At 38.4% G+C, this 19,150-nt stretch overlaps 1 protein-coding gene across 1 annotated transcript in view; it reads right to left on the bottom strand.

Annotated features, from left to right (window-relative positions):
- LOC136250635 (E3 ubiquitin-protein ligase rnf213-alpha-like) overlaps positions 1 to 19,150 on the bottom strand; it is a 486,640-nt gene that overhangs the window by 411,897 nt on the left and 55,593 nt on the right. The window contains exons 13-15 of the mRNA XM_066042860.1: positions 4,316 to 4,420; positions 1,419 to 1,532; positions 1,179 to 1,359 (exon numbers count right to left, since the gene is read on the bottom strand). Coding sequence (XP_065898932.1) covers positions 1,179 to 1,359; positions 1,419 to 1,532; positions 4,316 to 4,420 — 400 coding nt within the window. The remainder of the gene's footprint in view (positions 1 to 1,178; positions 1,360 to 1,418; positions 1,533 to 4,315; positions 4,421 to 19,150) is intronic.

Raw genomic sequence — 19,150 nt, 5'->3', positions numbered from 1 at the left:
TTAACGAGCGCTATTATTTTGTCACGTGAGGACACATAGTTGCTATGGCGCTAGTATTATCTCAAGAAAACCAGCCACTTTTGCCGAGCCTACACCATGGATGAGGTAAGTAATCTGAGTGTAATGTGAAATAGAGTCTAAAGCAGTTATACGGGCACAATGTGGAGTCTATGAAATTTATAAACCCAAAGGCCCGGGCTGTAGCGCACGAGCGAAGCATAGCGCTAGTATTATTGCAAGAAAACCAGCCGCTTTTGCCGAGCTTACAGCAGAAACAGCCGTGGATGAGGTAAGTAATCTGAGTGTAATGTAAAATAGAGTCTAAAGCAGTTACATGGGCACAATGTGGAGTCTATGAAATTTATAAACCCTCAGGCCCTTAGTAGCGTCCTCGCTTTGCTCGTGCGCTACAGCCCGGGCCTTCAGGTTTATAAATTTCAGACTCCACATTGTGCCCGTATAAGTTATATGGGCACAATGTGGAGTCTATGAAATTTATAAACCCGAAGGCCCGGGCTATAGCACACGAGCGAAGTGAGGGTGCTACTAAGGGCCTGAGGGTTTATAAATTTCATAGATTCCCCATTGTGCCTGTGTAACTGCTTTAGACTCTATTTCACATTAAACTCAGATTACTTACCTCATCCACGGCTGTTTCTGCTGTAGACTCGGCAAAAGCGGCTGGTTTTTTTGCGATAATACTAGCGCCATGGCAACTATGCGTCCTCACGTGACAAAATAATAACGCTCGTTAAATCACTACACGTGAACAATGCATAGCAATTGGATAAACCTAGATTTTGAGCATATTTTATATTGTGCCTGAGGCGTGGAGTATATTAGAAAACAAGGTGGAGTATGAGATTTAATACCCATCCAAAATAGCCTAAATAGAGTCTAATACCCGGATAATCCATGCCAGACAAAACGTGACCCAATCGATCCGGATGATCTGACCCAGTTTTAACACTGTACCACACTATAGCAATAATACATCAATTTAATAACTTTTACTCTGATAAACAGCTAGGTCAATACATTTCCTAATTTTAATATATTAGAATTACTGACTGTTTTATAATGCTGACCACACTAGGAGAAATGTTTTAACAGAACAAAGTATGTCATAAACTATACAAATCACATTTTCATTATTAATTTGGAAATGTCTGCCTTACCAAAAACTTTCAAAGCAATTGGCCATAACTCCCAACTTAATACATCCATCACAGAGACTTGTTTGGTATTGTTAAACTCAGGGTATTTCTTCAGCAAGACTGTGTTAAACAAAATAAAGATTTTCCTTGAAAATTTTGGGTTCTTTGCCATTGTCTCAAAAGACTTTGCTAGTTCACTATCCTGGTAATGTATACAACAAAGTTATTGCTAGTATAAAAATGAAATTAAGTTCAACTTACAATTTTTAGGGTGCGTTCAACACTTCTGAGTAGATGATCAAATACACTTTCAGAGAAAATTACAGGTGTTGGTTGGCTATCCAACATGCAGAAGATAAAAGCCGTTTCTTTTGGCTATAGGGAAGACATTTAGTGACAATTAACCAGTGCAACTATCAAGTACAGTAGGTTGCAAAAAAAAGTTTACATTTTGTAATTGTAATTACGGTGTAATTACTAAGTACTTACGCATGTTTGTACCGTAATTACATTTTGACCGCAATCCATAATTATGTAAAAAGTGGTTTTTCACCTGCCATATTTACAATATATTCATAATTACCAATAGAGTATAATTCGTAATTATGCTTTTGTAATTATGCTACTACAACGTAATTACAATTACAAAACATAAAATTTTTTTGCAGCCTACTGTACATTGTCTACACATTATCAACCAATTTGTATAGGTAATCGCATACAATTGAGTACAATTATTCCTTAATTACACAAAAATGTGTGTGATTGCCTACTAATCACATAGTGAACATGCACCCTTCATGCTCTGTAGTGCACATGTATTCAGTTCTGTGTGACCATTAATCTCTCTCTCTCACTGGTAATAACATCATTCTTTCAGCACTTAATAGGCTTATTGATTTGATTGTCTTTTATGATACGTTTGTGCACTTAAAAAACGCTTTATATTTTAGCAATTCTGATTGGTTACTCAAAACATCAATACTTGTTACTTGTTGCACTTTAAAAGGTTCTTTTGTTAGTTGATTTGATTGGTTATGATACATCACTGAAATGGCTTCTATGATTCTGTTATTTCATTGGCTGTGCTATTGTAAAATTACAAAACAAACCATGTGATTTGGAATTAATTATTAATTACACTCCTACTATTCAAAATAAGGAATGGCAAACCAAATCACCATGTGATTAGGTATGTAACACAGACTAGGATATACAACACATTTTTATAGCAATGGCTATAGGCCTAGTGGCAACTACATACAGGTAATTACAAGCATCTACAATACAAACAAACAACCTATATGTGACCTGATTTGGAAAAACTTTTGGACACATAAATAAATAATACTAGCACAAGTATCTGACTAACAATTTTCGCACTAAATCTTGCCAAAAGTGTTTTCTGGAGATGTAAGTTTTGTCAAGCGCTCTAGAGGCCTACGAAGGCACTCAAGTGACTTCAGACAATGTTATTGGCTTTGAGTAGTTGACAGTTATGCAAACATAAAATGTATGTATTTTGTGCCCAGAGTTGGGGGTAACTAGTTACTTTGAAACTAAGTTACGTAACTAGTTACTTTACAAGTAACTAGTAATATAACTAGTTACAGTGGAACCTCGGTTATCCAAACCCCTTGGGACCAGGGATAGTCCATAAGTCTGAAAAGTCCGTATCTCTGAAACTGTGTATAAAGATTTTTTTTTCAAATATCAGCATTTTCAACTACCCTAATAGAACAGTCACTACTCTAATAGAGCAGTCATTTCCGTAGTTCAGTTAACTGAGAATCCGGATAAGTGGGGCCTGGATAACTGAGGTTCCACTGTACTTGCTTTGTAACTAGTAACTTGTAGCTAGTTACAACTGCCTGAAAAGTAACTAAGTTACAATAGTTACATAGACATCATGCTTTAAAAGCAAGAGCACTTCAATTTTTGCGCTACAGCCCCATTAAGTAGACATTTTCTATGTACCGTTCTTCATGATTCAGCTTGAGAACAGATGTAACATTTGAAACTTCAGCTGAAATGACTACAAAATCATTATTTTCAGAAAGTGTACAGATAATTATTTTACTTAGTTCTCTTCTTCCTTTGCTCTGCAACTGGGCAAAATAATTATGTTATAAAAGTTAACAAACAAGCATAACTTATTTATGAAAGTAACTAGTAACTAGATACTTAGTCACCAATAAAAAAGTAACTGTAACGAAGTTACAAGAGATAAAAGTAACGAGTAACTAGTTATTAACCAGTTACTTTTCTGAAGTAACTACCCCAACTCTGTTTGTGCCATTGTGGTCCATCTAGTGCTCCCATGAATGTGTACTTTGGCCTCTGGAGATTATCATTACAATACTTGTCCATTTTGAACCCTTCACCCACCAACTCCACTGTCTACCCCTGTGTGAGGACTGCAACACATTGAAAAAGCCCATATACAATTGGCAGAAAATTGTAGAGGCTGCTTCTAGATGCTCTGTAAGACCATAAATGTCATCTCCAGGAAAATTTCACCCATTAGCTGCTAAAGTTGGTGAATTATTACCATTTAAAATATAAAAGTTGTACATCTATGAATGTATATTGTGCCAAAACAAAGGTTTTTTCTAAAATCAGGTCACATATTATCCACTGGTTATTGGCTCATGAGTGCTTTGAAACTTGTATTGTACGTGCTCTACTGCTACTCAAAACATAAACACACATTCATGTTTTTTTTTTAAATTGAATACTGGTAAGCACATGTAGCTGTTTACTGATGACTGTAAATAGAATTGCCAGCCAATGAAAGAGTGTGTTAATTTCCATAAATACTGTAAACACAATTTAACAGATGATTTAATATTTCAGCTTTAAGCTCTAATAAGAATGCTTAGTAGTGCAACTAAAATTTGGAACAAAAATAGTGTAAATATAGTAAACAACTATGAGGCAGGACTTTAACTAGTAGTCTGTAGAAACAAAATCATAAACAATAGAGGTGGATTCTAGCGATAAGAAATATAATATAGTTATCCTTGCTTGAAAGGTATTCACTTTCATAAAGAGTATATGACATATATACACCTGCTAGGAACACATGTATATATCCATTCATATTTGTAATATGTAAAGTATATGTATAACCATGCCAATTATGTGGTTATCTTCACCTTGGAAACATCAGGTAGCCTTGAAATGAATGCAGTTTTAACAATGCTGTGCCAAAAAGGTATGATATTTTCTGCACAGGTTACTTGGGCCATCTTACTCCAGAACTAAATGGAAAAAACATTTATGCTAATCATACACATACTTCCTCAAAAGCTATCATACTAGGTACTTAAGTACTAATCTAATTTACTAGTCATAAAGAGTAGTTACTACATCAAGGCCAGTTTTTGCAGCTCAATTATAATACAACACAAATGTACCACTTTTGCATTTACAATTTTATTGAGGTGAGACGCCTTATGTGTCATCAAGATTCTGCACTAAGCTGGACTTAACTATTTGATTATTTTACTGCATCAGCTAATTATAAATGTAATGATGTAATATAATTAAGCTCACGTGATGTACCCTATAAAAGTTGTGTCTCTGTACAATTCTTTGGTCCTGACAATAATAATCAACAGTTGTTACAGTGAACTTCGGCTTGTCTTCATGACAAAGTGGCGCTGCGAGCAGGATACATTCACGATGTCAGGACCCATTTGAAGGCTTATAGGACCAGCGAAGTCCCGGGTACAACGAGCTATTGAAGAAGCAAACATTCTTCTACAACTGGACTTGATGGAGAAGACCTGGATAAGGACGAAATGGACACAGAAACCTTAATGAACAGGTTGACGCTTAACGTATCGATACTGGAGAGATGCAACAAAGACTGTACCGGAATAATGAAGGACTTGAAAGGTGAAGCGAAAGCTACCGATGAAAAGGAATACGCGCATGCTGCTGAAGGAGATGAAGAATTTATTGAAGCTATCATTGCTGGAAATGAAATAGTTGCCAGACTGAAAGCTAGAATAACATTTATTTCACGAAAACGCGACAAGGTTAACCTGGAAGCCAGTCGTGTATCGACCTTGACCTCTTCTCAAGCAGGCATGATTGAACACGCAGCGGTACAAGCATCACGTGCAGCAGTTCAAGAGAGTTTGTCATTAACACAGTTGACCCCTCGAACTTTAGATACATCCTTATCAGCTGATACAGCAATGCGTCTTCCGAAACTTCACCTGCCAAACTTTGATGGAAATATTTTGAAATGGCCTGAATTTTGGGATGCTTTTGAATCATCTGTGGACAAACAAAATATTGCCAAAGTGTCGAAGTTTAGTTATTTGAAGGGAGCCTTTCGTGAAGCAGCCTTTACAGCTATTTCGGGAATTGCGCTCAATAATGATAATTATGATGTGGCTGTTACTCTACTGAAGCAGAAGTTTGGAAGACCGGATTCTATTATTGAGATGCTTTGTTCTAAGCTTCAGCAATTATCAACAGCATCACAGAGATTTAATGATATTAAGAGAACGTATGAAAATATTGAAAGGATTCTTCGGCAATTGGAAACACAAGGAGAGAATGTTAATGGCCAGAAGATATTGATTCATTAGATTCTTAGTAAGTTTCCTCTTGATGTTATTTTGAAGTTAGAGGATACCAAAACATTTGGCCAAGTGTGGACAATGGAGCTGTTACGAAGGTTACTGTGTCAGTATGTGGAAACACAGGAGAATGCTCAGAGACACTTTGCTAATGTTAAAGGATATGTAACTGGAGTAAGGGATGGTGAAAGTTGACAAGGTTATCAGAGGTATAATCAATACCCGAATGATCATAACAGGGATACAAAACCATCCTCAGCTTGTGTGGAAACCTTTACAACTAATATTCAAAGGAGAGGTAAATTTGTGTATAATCCTTGTGTATTTTGTCAAGGTGAGCATTTCAATGATGAGTGTGATCAATATACAGAGTTGTCTGATTGTAAGCAATGATTGCTCAGTCAAGGATGGTGCTTTCTTTGTTTGAAGACTGGTCATGTGTTTAGAGATTGTTCATTTGTTCAGAAGAGTGGATGTTATTACTGTGGGAAGAGGAGACATCATAATCGGGCTATTTGTCCTCAGAGGTTTGGAAATTCGGCTCAACCTCAACCGAAGAGTGAAAATGTAGTTGCAACACCTACTCAACTAGACAATAATAAAGCAAAGAAAGTGGAAGTCTTAAACTCCACAAGTGTTCAAACCCAGACATTGGTCAGTTCTGGTGAGCGGGTTTTACTTCAGACTGTGATAGTCCCAGTGCAGTCAAGTGATAAAAGGAAGACTATCTTAGTCAAGGTACTTCTTGATAGTGCCAGCCATCGCTCCTTTATGACTGAAAAGTTAGCAAAACAATTACAGTTAACCCCACAGTACAGAGAGTCATTATCAGTTTCAACCTTTGCTGCTAGGAAGCCACGAGATGTGAGTACATATGTTGTTGAGTTTAATGTAATAACAAAGGACAAATGTTGTATACATTTTCACGCCAATGTCATTGAACAAATAACAGGACCAATTCAAAGAGGACCTCTACAACCTGCAGACATGGATTTTCTGAGGTCCATTTCAAATGATAGATTAGCTGATTCTATTCCTACTGTAGGAAACTCAGAACCATATGCTGTGGATCTATTGATAGATTCGGATTATTTTTGGTCAGTTGTTGGTACGGAGAAGATAGTGTTACCATCAGGACTATTCCTTATAATAACGTTTAAATGATCATTTAAACGAATTAATTTTGGAACGAACAGCAAGCACGCTGCATAATCTATTATGTAATGACCAAGCCACAACCACGGGCATCAAATAGAGAATAGCTGAACTTGTAAAAAAGTATAGCGCATGCGTGACGAACACGTTTTTTACAATCACCTTTTGCCCTATTCAAAGCTCCCCAAGTTACTCGCCAAGCGCCATGCCGAAGAATAAGGCCGTTAAGAAAAAGCCTACCCAGAAGGAGAAGGACACAGGCAGGAATACCGAGAACAGATCGACATCGCCACCAGCTACCCGTGGGAAGAGACGCAGGAATGATGAGGGAGAACGACAAGGAATAGAGAAGCGACCACAGCCAACAGAAGAAGAGAACACATCCAAGACCGTGACTTCAGCCAACATTCCCAACGTTATAACGACGGTCCTCAAATCCCTGTCAGCAAGCAACTCAAGCGGTGCGCCCAAGGCCTCCAGCACTGCTGGAGCGTCCAGCACCAGCAATCTCACCCCGACCAGAGCTGCCAACGACGAACCACCTCGCCCCCTGACAACGGAGGACATCTCGGCCATCGTGACAACTATTGTTAACAATCACGCCAAACAACCTACTCCTAGGGGCAGCGATACACCAAGCTCGTCCTTCAGTGACCTCGGTAAGCACCTATCGTAAGCACACAACACGACCATGTACTGTAGCTGTATGTTGTTAAGCATAGCTGTATCCAACACGCCACAAAGGTGGTAAAAATCAGGCCGCACCTTTGTATCCCGTATGTATGCAACCGCTGCTAAGGTAAAACGGCTTTCCTTCTATACCAGACTCAACAGAGGTTTTCGCTCAGACCTGCAGTGGTGGAACATGTTCATTACCAGATGGAACAGCATTAGCTTCCTTTCTAACGCCACCTCAGCCAGCAAGTATGACTACCAGATACAAACTAATGCTTCTGGCTCATGGGGTTGCGGAGCGCACTTCAATGGCAGATGGTTCCAACTCCACTGGTCATCTGATTGGGATTCTATTGGCATAATGACAAAAGAGCTGGTTCCCATTGTGTTATCTTGCACTGTTTGGAACAAAGCATTGTCAAAGCACAAGACTGAGTTCAGGGGTGACAATCTAAGCGTGGTGGAAGTAACTAAGAAGGGCTCTTCCAAGGACCCCATGACAATGCATCTGCTTCGCTGCTTATGGTTTCTTGCAGCCACATTTGACATAGAAATTCTAGCAGATTCTCTGTCTAGGAATCAAATTCCACAGTTTCTTAAGCTACACCCACAGGCTTCCTCCATACCAACACCACTCCCATCAGCTCTGAAAAGTTTAATATCCCCTAAAAAACCGGACTGGACATCCCCATCATTTCGACGTAATCTCCGCAAACTACTCAAACTCAGTGACAATTGATCAATGACAGTCACTCCCTCCCCCCAATTGTACCATTGTACTTATCATGTACACCAATAGTGTTATTTTGCTTGTGTATACCTATACATACTATGTGTATACCAACATTACTACAGATGCCACACTAACCACTACTGCACACTACAGACCACACAAATATGCATGTAAGCGGGTAGAAAACTCTTTAAGCACACACATACACTAACATCAAACAGTAAAGCTACCTTCACCTCTCCCACCTCAGGCAATACTCCATGGACAAAAACACTCAACCCCATTAACACTGAGCAACTGCAACATCAAGCAGAGCACTTTATCACTCTTGGCCTCTCACCCACAACAAGGAAAACGTACTCAGCCGGATGGAGGAGGTTCACTACCTTTTGTGAAAAAACACAGCTGTCACTAATACCAGCAACTGAAAAGACCCTTCTGCTGTTCGCCACGTCAATGGCAGCCAGCAACATATCACATGGCAGCATTAAAGTATACCTATCAGCCATCCGCCACATGCATGTCTTATCAGGTCTACACAAAAATCTCAGCCACCAGTTTACCCCCCTCGGCTCCAACTAGCCTTAGTTGGAATCAAAAGAAGTCAAGCAGACACACCTCCCAGGACAAGGCTGCCCATCACTATGGAGATGATGCAAAAAAATCAAACATGTACTCTCCCAGCAACCACCCTCCTACGACATCATGCTGTGGGCAGCCTGTTGTCTAGCTTTCTTCAGCTTCCTGAGAGTAAGTGAATTTACAGTGCCGACACAACAGGATTACGATGAATCAATGCATTTGTCACTAAGGGATATTTCAGTTGAACAACCCCCGCCTCATCAAGCTATGCATCAAGCAATCAAAAACAGACCCATTCAGACAAGGTGTAGATATCTATCTTGGAGCAACTGACACCCCTATTTGTCCTGTTTCTGCGCTTATACCATACCTAACAAAAAGGGGGGCTCAACCAGGCCCACTGTTTATCACCAATGACCACACGTACCTCGCCCGGGCATTGTTCAGCCAGAAAGTAGACACTATCTTAGACCTCCTCCAAGTAAACACCAAACAATACAATACCCACAGCTTCAGGATAGGAGCAGCCACAACTGCTGCTCTGGCACTCATCCCAGACGCTCACATCAAAATGTTGAGCAGGTGGAGAAGCGAGGCTTATCAGCGGTACATCAGGACCCCTCCACTAGAACTCACCCAGCTCACAAGGCGCCTAGCCTCGACATGTAACCCACGAAACTAAGATGACTGATACTGTACATACACCTCACTAGCTTGCGTCTTTGGACAATATCTATGTAGTAATTCACACTAAATATACACATATATTACATCCATAAATGAATAAACAAATTTTTTAACAAAAAATGTGTTGATACGCTGAAAGATCTTGTGTCATTTGCACAACATACTTACAAGGAATACACAAATAATAACAAATAATAATAATAAAAATAAAAATTCACAAAGCAAATTGAAATCAAATCAGGAGATACCACACATCCCACTCATCCATCGATATATCAGATCCTTGTGTGAAAGGTCACCATTGCTCCTTTTTGTGGCTTAAGATAATTGCAAGAGTCTGGGAGGGGACTATCGCTAGCCTTGCCCCAGACATTTCGTTATCCCAAGTATGTGTCAAAAAGGAAAAAATCCAATATTAACACCTTACATTCTTTTTCCCTCCACACTACAATAAAAAAGTAATACAAAACAAAATATCCCATGGTTGTCAAGGCCTTGTACACTTACCAAACCCCTCCACAATCATTTGATTGTGTGAAGTCTACGGCAGTAACAACCATGTGAAGGATAAACAGATGGCCAGCCAGAACTAGCAGTGAAGTGGATACGGAGCAGCACACTGTTACAGTTGAGTAAGGTGAGTGAACAACATTAATCATCTAAGATTGGTTATATTTTAACTGGAAGTTACCTGGATCCCACGAGCTGTCAGAGGGGGATACCTGTATCATCATGTCTTGTTATGACACAAGTTAACTGTGTTGTACCAGCAATGAATTTGTTGTCATCTGCTGATAGCCCAGTCACTGGGAATCCTAATGTTGAGGATCTCCGGAACTTGGAAACAATTGGTATTGTAGAGTCGTTGGACATTACCAATGATGATAGAGCCCTGGAACAGTTTAACAAGTCGATTTATCGTGAGAATGGAAGATACTATGTTACTTGGCCTTGGAAGTGTGAGTATCCTGATCTTCCAGAAAATTTTGATGTTGCTATGAGTAGGATGAGGTCTTTAGCAAAACGATTTGAAAGGGATAAAGATCTTTTAATGAGGTACAATGAAGTTATTCAAAGTCAGATAGAACAAGGAGTGGTGGAAAGAGTAGTTGAAGATAAGAAAGAAACTTTACAACATTATCTGTCTCACCATCCAATTTTGACACCTACTAAGAACACTACGAAATTACGAGTGGTGTATGATGCATCAGTGAAGTCCAAGAAAGGAGCTAAAAGCCTCAATGAGTGTTTGTATCGTGGACCAGTACTTCTACCAGATGTTTGTGGAATTTTATTTCGACTAAGACTTCATCCCATAGCAGTACTTGCGGATATTAAGAAGGCCTTTTTGCAAGTGGGCATTCAGGAACCAGACAGAGATGTGACAAGGTTCTTATGGTTTAAAGATGTTGATGATGTGAGAGTGTCAGAATATGATGTGTACAGGTTTTGCCGTATTCCGTTTGGGATCATCTGTAGCCCATTTTGTTAGCTGGAACAGTTAAGTTTCATTTGAAACAGTTTAGAACTCCAGTTGCTCAGCCTATTGGTGATAATATATATGTTGACAATGTGATGCTGGGAGCTACGTCAGTTGAACAAACCTACAAAATTTATGTGGAATCTAACGAAATTTTTCAAAAGGCATGTATGAATTTAAGAGAGTGGATGTCTAATTCTACTGAGTTTTTGAATTTGTTACCAACTGCTGAGAGGTCAGAAGGATGTGTTGTGAAGGCCTTTGGGATAGTGTGGAATTGTACAGATGACCTTTTACAAACTCAAGGTATCACTCTTTCTGATGAAGATGTAACACCTACTAAACGGGAAGTGTTGAAAGTTATTGGTAAAATTTTTGATCCTTTAGGTTTGGTTACACCTGTGTTGTTCTATGACAAGGTATTTATCCAAGAATTGTGGAAAGAGGGACTAACATGGGATGAGCCTTTACCTGAGATGTTACACAAAAGATGGAACAGTGTCTTGAAGAAGTTGAAGCTAATCTCACAACTGAAGATACCTCATTTTATTGGTCATGTGAGTGATACTTGTAACTATGAACTTGTGTTTTGTGATGCTTCTAAAAGGGCATATGCCACAGTGATTTATCTTCGTGCTGAGTATCAGGATAATGTTAAAGTTAATGTAGTGTTTTCAAAACTGAGATTGGTATCGATTGATACAGAAAACAGCAAAAAGCCTAAGAAAGAAATTACTCTTCCACGTTTAGAGTTAATGGCAGTGACTATTGGAATTCGTGCTGCTAATTTTGTCACTAGGGAACTGAAGATCCCCTCTTTAAAACGAACAATCTGGACAGACTCTACCTGTGTTTTGTACTGGTTTCGAACTGACAAACCACTATCATTGTTCGTGGATAACCGTGTGAAGGAAATTCAAAGGCAAGGTGATTTATTTTATTATGTACCATCAGGTGAAAATCCAGCTTGGGGATTAACAGTACCTGAGATTGAACAGTAGAGACTTTGGTGAAGTGGTCCAGAGTGGCTAATGTCTTCACATGATTCTTGACCTAAGTGGAAACGTCCACAGCCAGGACTACAAGATGTGGAAGTAGAAACTAAGACTGGAAGAGTGTTATATGAGTGTTCTAATGTCGTGACTCATGGTAAACAGGATGAGAAATAATCTGTATGTGGACTTGATGAAACAAAATATTCCACTTTATGAAAATTTCTCAGAGTAACTTGTTACTGTTTAAAGTTTGTGAAGAAGCGACTATGGGGTGTACTATCAGAATCAAGGAGAGAAATTATTGGAAAGACACATGTTTTGTTGGCTGAGATATTTAATTCATTGTCTGATGGATAGTTCATATGTGCATATGATATCAAGTTGGCTATGTTATTGTGGATCTATTGTATTCAACAGAATAGGTTTCGTGATGTGTTGTCTGCTATTGAAGAGAATAATAAGTCTCATTGTTTGAAACAGCAACTTGGACTGAAGATTGATGACTTAGGTATACTGAGATGTTATGGAAGATTCTTGAATACCACTCTAACTGAGAGTGCAAAACATCCTAAGTTACTTCCTAGAAGAGAACACTTTACTGGCTTATTGATCACTGAAGTACATTGTAGACTAATCCATGCTGGTGTTTCCCATACACTGACCCAAATAATTAAGAGAGAGTACTGGATTCCACAAGGAAGGGCGGAAGTCAGAAGAGTATTGTTTCAATGTTTATTGTGTCGAAGACTAGAAGGGCTATCATTTTGACTCCCATCTATGCCGCCTTGGCCTTGGGAACGAGTTTCCAGATCTTATCCTTTCCAATTTGTGGGTTTGGATTACTTGGGACCTATTAATGTAAAGTATGAATCTGGTTTGAAGAAGACTTAGATCTGTCTTTTTACATGTCTCTTAATATGAGCGATACACTTGGAATGGACATTAGATTTTGTCAGCCAGCCAGTTTCTCAATTACTTAAGAAGATTCGTCTCTCGTAGAGGCAAACCAGATGTTATCATTTCAGATAATGCTCCTCAATTTAAGCTTGTACGTACAGTTGTGGACAGAGAATGGAGGAAAGTAAGGACAATGAAGTGATGAGCTATATTTCAGCAGAAGGTATTAAATGGAAGTACATGATTGCCTTTGCCCCTTGGCAGGGCGGTTTCTATGAAAGATTGGTTGGTATAGTGAAGAAATGTATGAGGAAATCAATAGGCAGAAAGTATTTTTCTTTGGAGCAATTAGCAACTCTTTTGACAGAGATAGAAGCGGTTCTCAAATCTAGGCCTTTTACATATGTCTACGAAGATCTAGACTCTGGCTTTACATTGACCCCTGGTCATTTCTTAGCAACCAATAGAAAGCTTGGACTCTGCAATTCCAGTGATACTGACTATCATTGTGATGAGGATTTTCAACCTAGCAAAGACTCTGCTACAAAGTTAATAGAAATTTGGAAAAAGGGACAAAAACAAGTTGATTTATTTTGGAAGGTGTGGAAAGAGGAATACTTAGTAAGTCTTAGAGAAAAACTTCCTCTTGAACACAAACATCCTAAGTCACAGTGTCTTATGGAGCCTAGGGAAGGAAGTATTGTTATTGTGAAAGACAATAATTTACCTAGGAGTACTTGGAAACTTGGGAGGATTTTGCGTTTAATACCTAGCAGTGATTCTAGAGTTAGATCTGCTGAAATACTACTGCCTGGACAGTCAATAATTTCTCGAGTGATTAATCATCTATTTCCCTTGGAAACACCAGTATCTGATAAGCCTGTGCTGCAATGTTGTACAAAAAGGGACTCGTCAGGAACTCTTGCAAAAGAACAGATTGAATTTGAAGATGATAATACTAAAGATAGAAGCTGTGAAGAGAAAAGACCAAGAAAGGCATCAATAGAAGCTCGCAAGACCTTTTATGATTCATTTGAGGATGATTGTTACACCATACTATTTTGTACCCCCCGGGAGTGTCATCAAGATTCTGCACTAAGCTGGACTTAACTATTTGATTATTTTACTGTATCAGCTAATTATAATTGTATTGATGTAATATAATTAAGCTCACGTGATGTACCCTATAAAAGTTGTGTCTCTGTACAATTCTTTGGTCCTGACAATAATAATCACAGTTGTTACAGTGAACTTTCGGCTTGTCTTCGTGACAATATGCTTCAAATTTGAGCTGTCATCAATCCAGCCATTTTTGAGCTGCAAGTCTTCATAAGTTCGTCTTATTTTCTCTTTTGATTGCATAACCATTTTTGTTTTCTTTTGCATACTTTAAACCGCTTACAGAAAATGGGTCTGCAGAATGGTTGACTATTGTTACACAAACCTTTTGTGATTGAGAGAGCATTAGCTAAGGAAATATACAGCAAAACTCAAGCATGTAAAACAAGTACAATTGATAGAACAGTCATAGAGAAGGCAAAAAAACAAGCAAGAACAATGTCAAAAAAGGATTTGACTAGGGACCTCCACACCTACATGCCAAAACCATTAACACTCGGTCACTGATATCAGTTGTTCACCAAAATTCTACCTTATATAAATGAAAGTTGTAATTTTTTACACCAGAATGCCAAAGTTTATAATTTCATAGTCATTGAAAAAATTCTAGATTGTTCTATGTGCGTTGTATCAGAAAAAATACACCCATACAAAAATATTAACAAGTAGTTAAATAAAGGGCTATAGAAAACATACATCACACCTCTAATAGAGCATCACAATTTGCAACAGCAATCTGTTTAAATATAACAAATTATAATATGCAAAGACCAATCATACATGTGTGTAACAAGTACATTTTAAGATATCACACTAGAGCAGTCATATTAATACACATGGTAGTGTGTTGTGCAGCCCAAGAAGCTGGCACGTCACACTGTGAGTATATCGACAGGAAGAAGTCATTTTCATGCATATGTAGCTCTGTGATCTCTTATCCGATTGGAACCAAAGAAATTCCTGCCAGGTGGGGAGTATACATACAAAATTTGAAGAAAATTGCCCAGCCATTTCCAAGATACGAGTGGCCAAATTTTCGGTTTCTTTCTTTTCTTTTCGCATACTTTGCAAATCTGCCATAAAATACAAAAGCGTACTCCAATCAGGCTGAAATTGGCACACGTAAAGGGCTCATTAGAGCAAATCTCAGTGCCAAGTTTGGTGAGAATCTGATGAACATGAGTTATTACCGATTATTTGCATAAAATAAGATCGAACTTCTGTCACGTCCACAGGGTAAACCTCTTGAAGGAATGATTCAAAAATTGCTATGTAAATAGAGTAACCATCGTAGGAGTGCCCTTTTGTGGTTTGAAAGGAATTGAGGTAAAGACAATGGAGATAAGACCCAAAACCCTCAAAAATATAATTTAGTCCCCCATGACAACCTGATCAGATCTGTAACTGGGGTCACAAATCAAGTCACCCAGTGGAGAGTTCAACTACAAAATGTCACCCTGTAGAGAGCTCAGCTACAAACAAATAACCCTATGGAGAGTTCAGCTACAGACAAGCCATCCTGTAGAGTGTTCAGCTACAAAAACAAGTCACCTTGTAGAGAGTTTAGTTACAAAACAAGTCACCCTGTAGGCTGTTCAGCTACAAAAATAAGTCACCTTGTAGAGAGTTTAGTTGCAAAACAAGTCACCCTGTAGGCAGTTCAGCTACAAACAAGCCACCCTGTAACAAATATGTCACCCATTCAGCTACAAACAAAGTCACCCACTGCAGAGTTCAGCTACAAAAAAAATCTAGAGCTCAATGCACCCTGTAGTGGTTTAAGCTACAACCAAGTCGCCCTGTAACAAAAAGGTGATAACGTAGAGAGCTCAGTTACAGACAAATCAACCTGTGGAGAGTTCAACTACAAACAAGACACAGAAGGTTCCTAGTCATCCAGTAGAGAATTCAGCTACAAAGAAGTCACCTGTAGAGAGTTAACTACAAACAAACCCAGTAGAGAGTTCAGCTACAAACAAATCACTCTGTGGAGTATTCAGCTGCCAAAAGCTGCCCTGTACAGAGATCAGCTAGAAGGCTACAAACAACTCACTCTTAGGAGAGTCCAGCTACAAAAAACCAGAGATCAGCTTGAAACAAGTCACCTGTAGAGAGTTCAGCTACAAACAAGTTCCCTAGTAGAGAATTCAGCTACAAACAAACCACCCTGTGGAGAGTTCAGCTACAAAAAAGTAACCCCATAGAGAGTTTAGCTACAAGTTTGTCACCTGATAAAGCATTCAGCTACAATCAAATCACCGAGTTCAGCTACAAACAAGTCACCCAGTATAGAGTTCACCTAAAAGCAAGTGAGCTCAGCTACAAACAAATCACCCTGTAGAGAGTTCACCTACAAACAAGCTATCCTGTGCAGTTTAGCTACAAAAAAGTCATCCTTTAGAGAGTTTAGCTATAAACAAGTCACCCTGTAATCAACCTGTGAAGAGTTCTGCTGCAAACAAGTCACGTTGTAGAGAGTTCAGCTACAAACAAGACACCCAGGGAAGCTAGTCACCCAGTAGAAAATTCAGCCACAAAGAAGTCACCTGTAGAGAGTTCAGCTACAACTTGTAGGCAGTTCAACTACAAACAAGTAACCCTGTAGAGATGAACAAGTCACCCTGTATGCAATAGAGAGTTCAGCTACAAACAAGTCACCCAGTAGAGAGATCAGCTACAAACAAATCACTGGAGAGTTCAGCTACAAACAAATCACCCTGTTCCACAAAAGAATCACCCTATAGAGAGTCTAGCTACATTGGAAGTCACTTTGTAAGAGAGTTCAGCTACAAACACGTTACCTTGTAGATGTACAGATTTCTGCTAACCTGTAGATGTAATAATATTTTAAATGCATCATTATATATAAGCAAAATACAAAATAATTCTTCTCTTTATTTCTTCCTTCTTTCTGCAGTAAAGAAAAAAGACAAATAAAAAATCTCCAAAAGCTGCCACAGCCAGCTTTGGAATAAACAAATACATAAAGAAGTGATATCTATACCAAAACAGCCAAGCTGTGAAAAAGGGTGCAGACCCCAAAAACCCAGGGTGAAAAAAGATGTAAAGGCCAAGAAATTGCTGTGGTGGTAAAAAATTTAATAACAATTCAAGTGAATTTGTTGTTGAGTCCTTGTGAAACTTGAAGAAGGCAGTACAAATTCACCTGAATTGTCGCTATTACATTTTTTGCTATATACCAACCATCACAGCTATTTTTAGGCTGCCACCTTCGATTTCACATCTTTTTTATCCTAGCTTTTTGGGGGATGCACCCTTTTTCACAGCTTGGCTGTTTTGGTTTAGATTATATATCATTCAACAAGCAATACAAAGTTACAAAAACTAATTTAAAATAAGACTTAATAAAAAGAAAAGATAGACAAAAACTATTCCCAAAACCAGCCTATGGTTGGCTTTGGTGCAGGATGGCTTTGGTGAACAAAAGGAATCATATCTAATCCAAAACAACCAAGATATGAAAAAGGGCACAGCCTTCCAAAATAGGCTAGAAAGAAAAGGATGCAATATCAAAGGGGGTGGCTAAGAAATTGATGAAAACTATAATATGATATGTAATAGTTGTAACATGGGAATAAATGATTTGCCTAATATATATGCACAAGCACAAGGGCCACAGACTCAAGTGCAAGTACGTAATATAAATATTAAAATGTTTCATTTGCGATAATCGGATGACTCCCCTGTAAATGTAAGAAATTGCACACATGAATTGCGAGTGTATCCATGTAAATTTCGATGTATGTAAGAATAACGATGAGGCCAAATGTAAGTGTATCAGCAAGAGCATGCAGAAAGCTTGAATTGTGGGTGCGCAATTAAGCACAAAAAGCCGAAACGCGATATTGCAATGATGTTTTCTTTTAAATGCACCAAAGTACTTACTTTATTAGCCAAATCATGTCACAATGCTAAAGGCTAAATTCAATAAGCACTATGCACTGCACATGTGCTATACATGACATCATGCCAGGTGTCTAGCTATTATCAATCAAAAAAGCAATATCAACTAACCCATGACCTTCTTCATAAAACAACAAACTCCCTTCATTTCCAAATTCACAGCTTAATTCTAGTTCAACTTAACATTATTCTAAACCCACACAGTAAAGGAGATCACGACATTAAAAAAGAGTGATTTCTGGAAATACCAAGAATGCATTAACCGGAGGGATATATACTACCTCCATTTCTCGTTAATACATGAGAGCAGTGCTATATGGGATTAATACACCTTCTCTTCTTGAAGTGAAGTATGAAAGAGGTAGGAGGCTTGAGCCAATTATGCTTTGAAAATTGCCTATTACGCTTTTGAGCAGTGCTCAAAAATCCAGCCTATTATGCTCAAAATCAAGACTATGCTCGAGACTGTTTTATTAGAGTATGTATATTTGCATTTCCTGACTGCTGTATTAGAGTAAGTGACTGCTCTATTAGAGTATCTCAATCTTATTTCCATAAAGTGTGAATAATCAGTCAAGAAATAGTAAAATAATAACAATACAAGGTTTTTGATATGAAAATGCAGTAATAATGTGCAGTGTGTTCATGTTGTACAGTATTTTTGATGCGCGCATTGCACATTTTAATTAAAATTCTTGCAAATCGTCCTATTATGCTGGCATTATGCTGGCATAATGCTTGATGCTTTTGCCAGCCTATTATGCTCAAAATTATGCTGGCACAATTGGCGCAAGCCTAGAAAGAGGTACATTTTATATCACTGCAACCATATTTTGGCTGCCATTTTTGATATCACATCTTTGTTTACTATCCAAAATAGGAAAACCACACCCTTTTTCATAGTTTGGCAATTGACTGTTTTGGATTAGATAGCAAGGTTTGTGTATTCCCACAAATAAATGTTGACCAAAAACCAGCCTTATATTACCATGATGCCTTGGCAGTATTAGTACTTTCACTGGGACTTGAAACACTTCCAATATACCGTAAAACCTCCTATGCATTAAGGACACTTTGAAACTGACTAAACATGTCCTGATTTTCCAGCTCAGTTTAAGGTGTCCTGGTATCCTCATGTCAAGTGTTCT

Source organism: Dysidea avara, chromosome 3 (assembly GCF_963678975.1).
Source record: "Dysidea avara chromosome 3, odDysAvar1.4, whole genome shotgun sequence".
Taxonomy (NCBI): domain Eukaryota; kingdom Metazoa; phylum Porifera; class Demospongiae; order Dictyoceratida; family Dysideidae; genus Dysidea; species Dysidea avara.
Note: the sequence above shows the minus strand (reverse complement) of the source record. Positions and strands in the feature narration are given on the sequence as shown.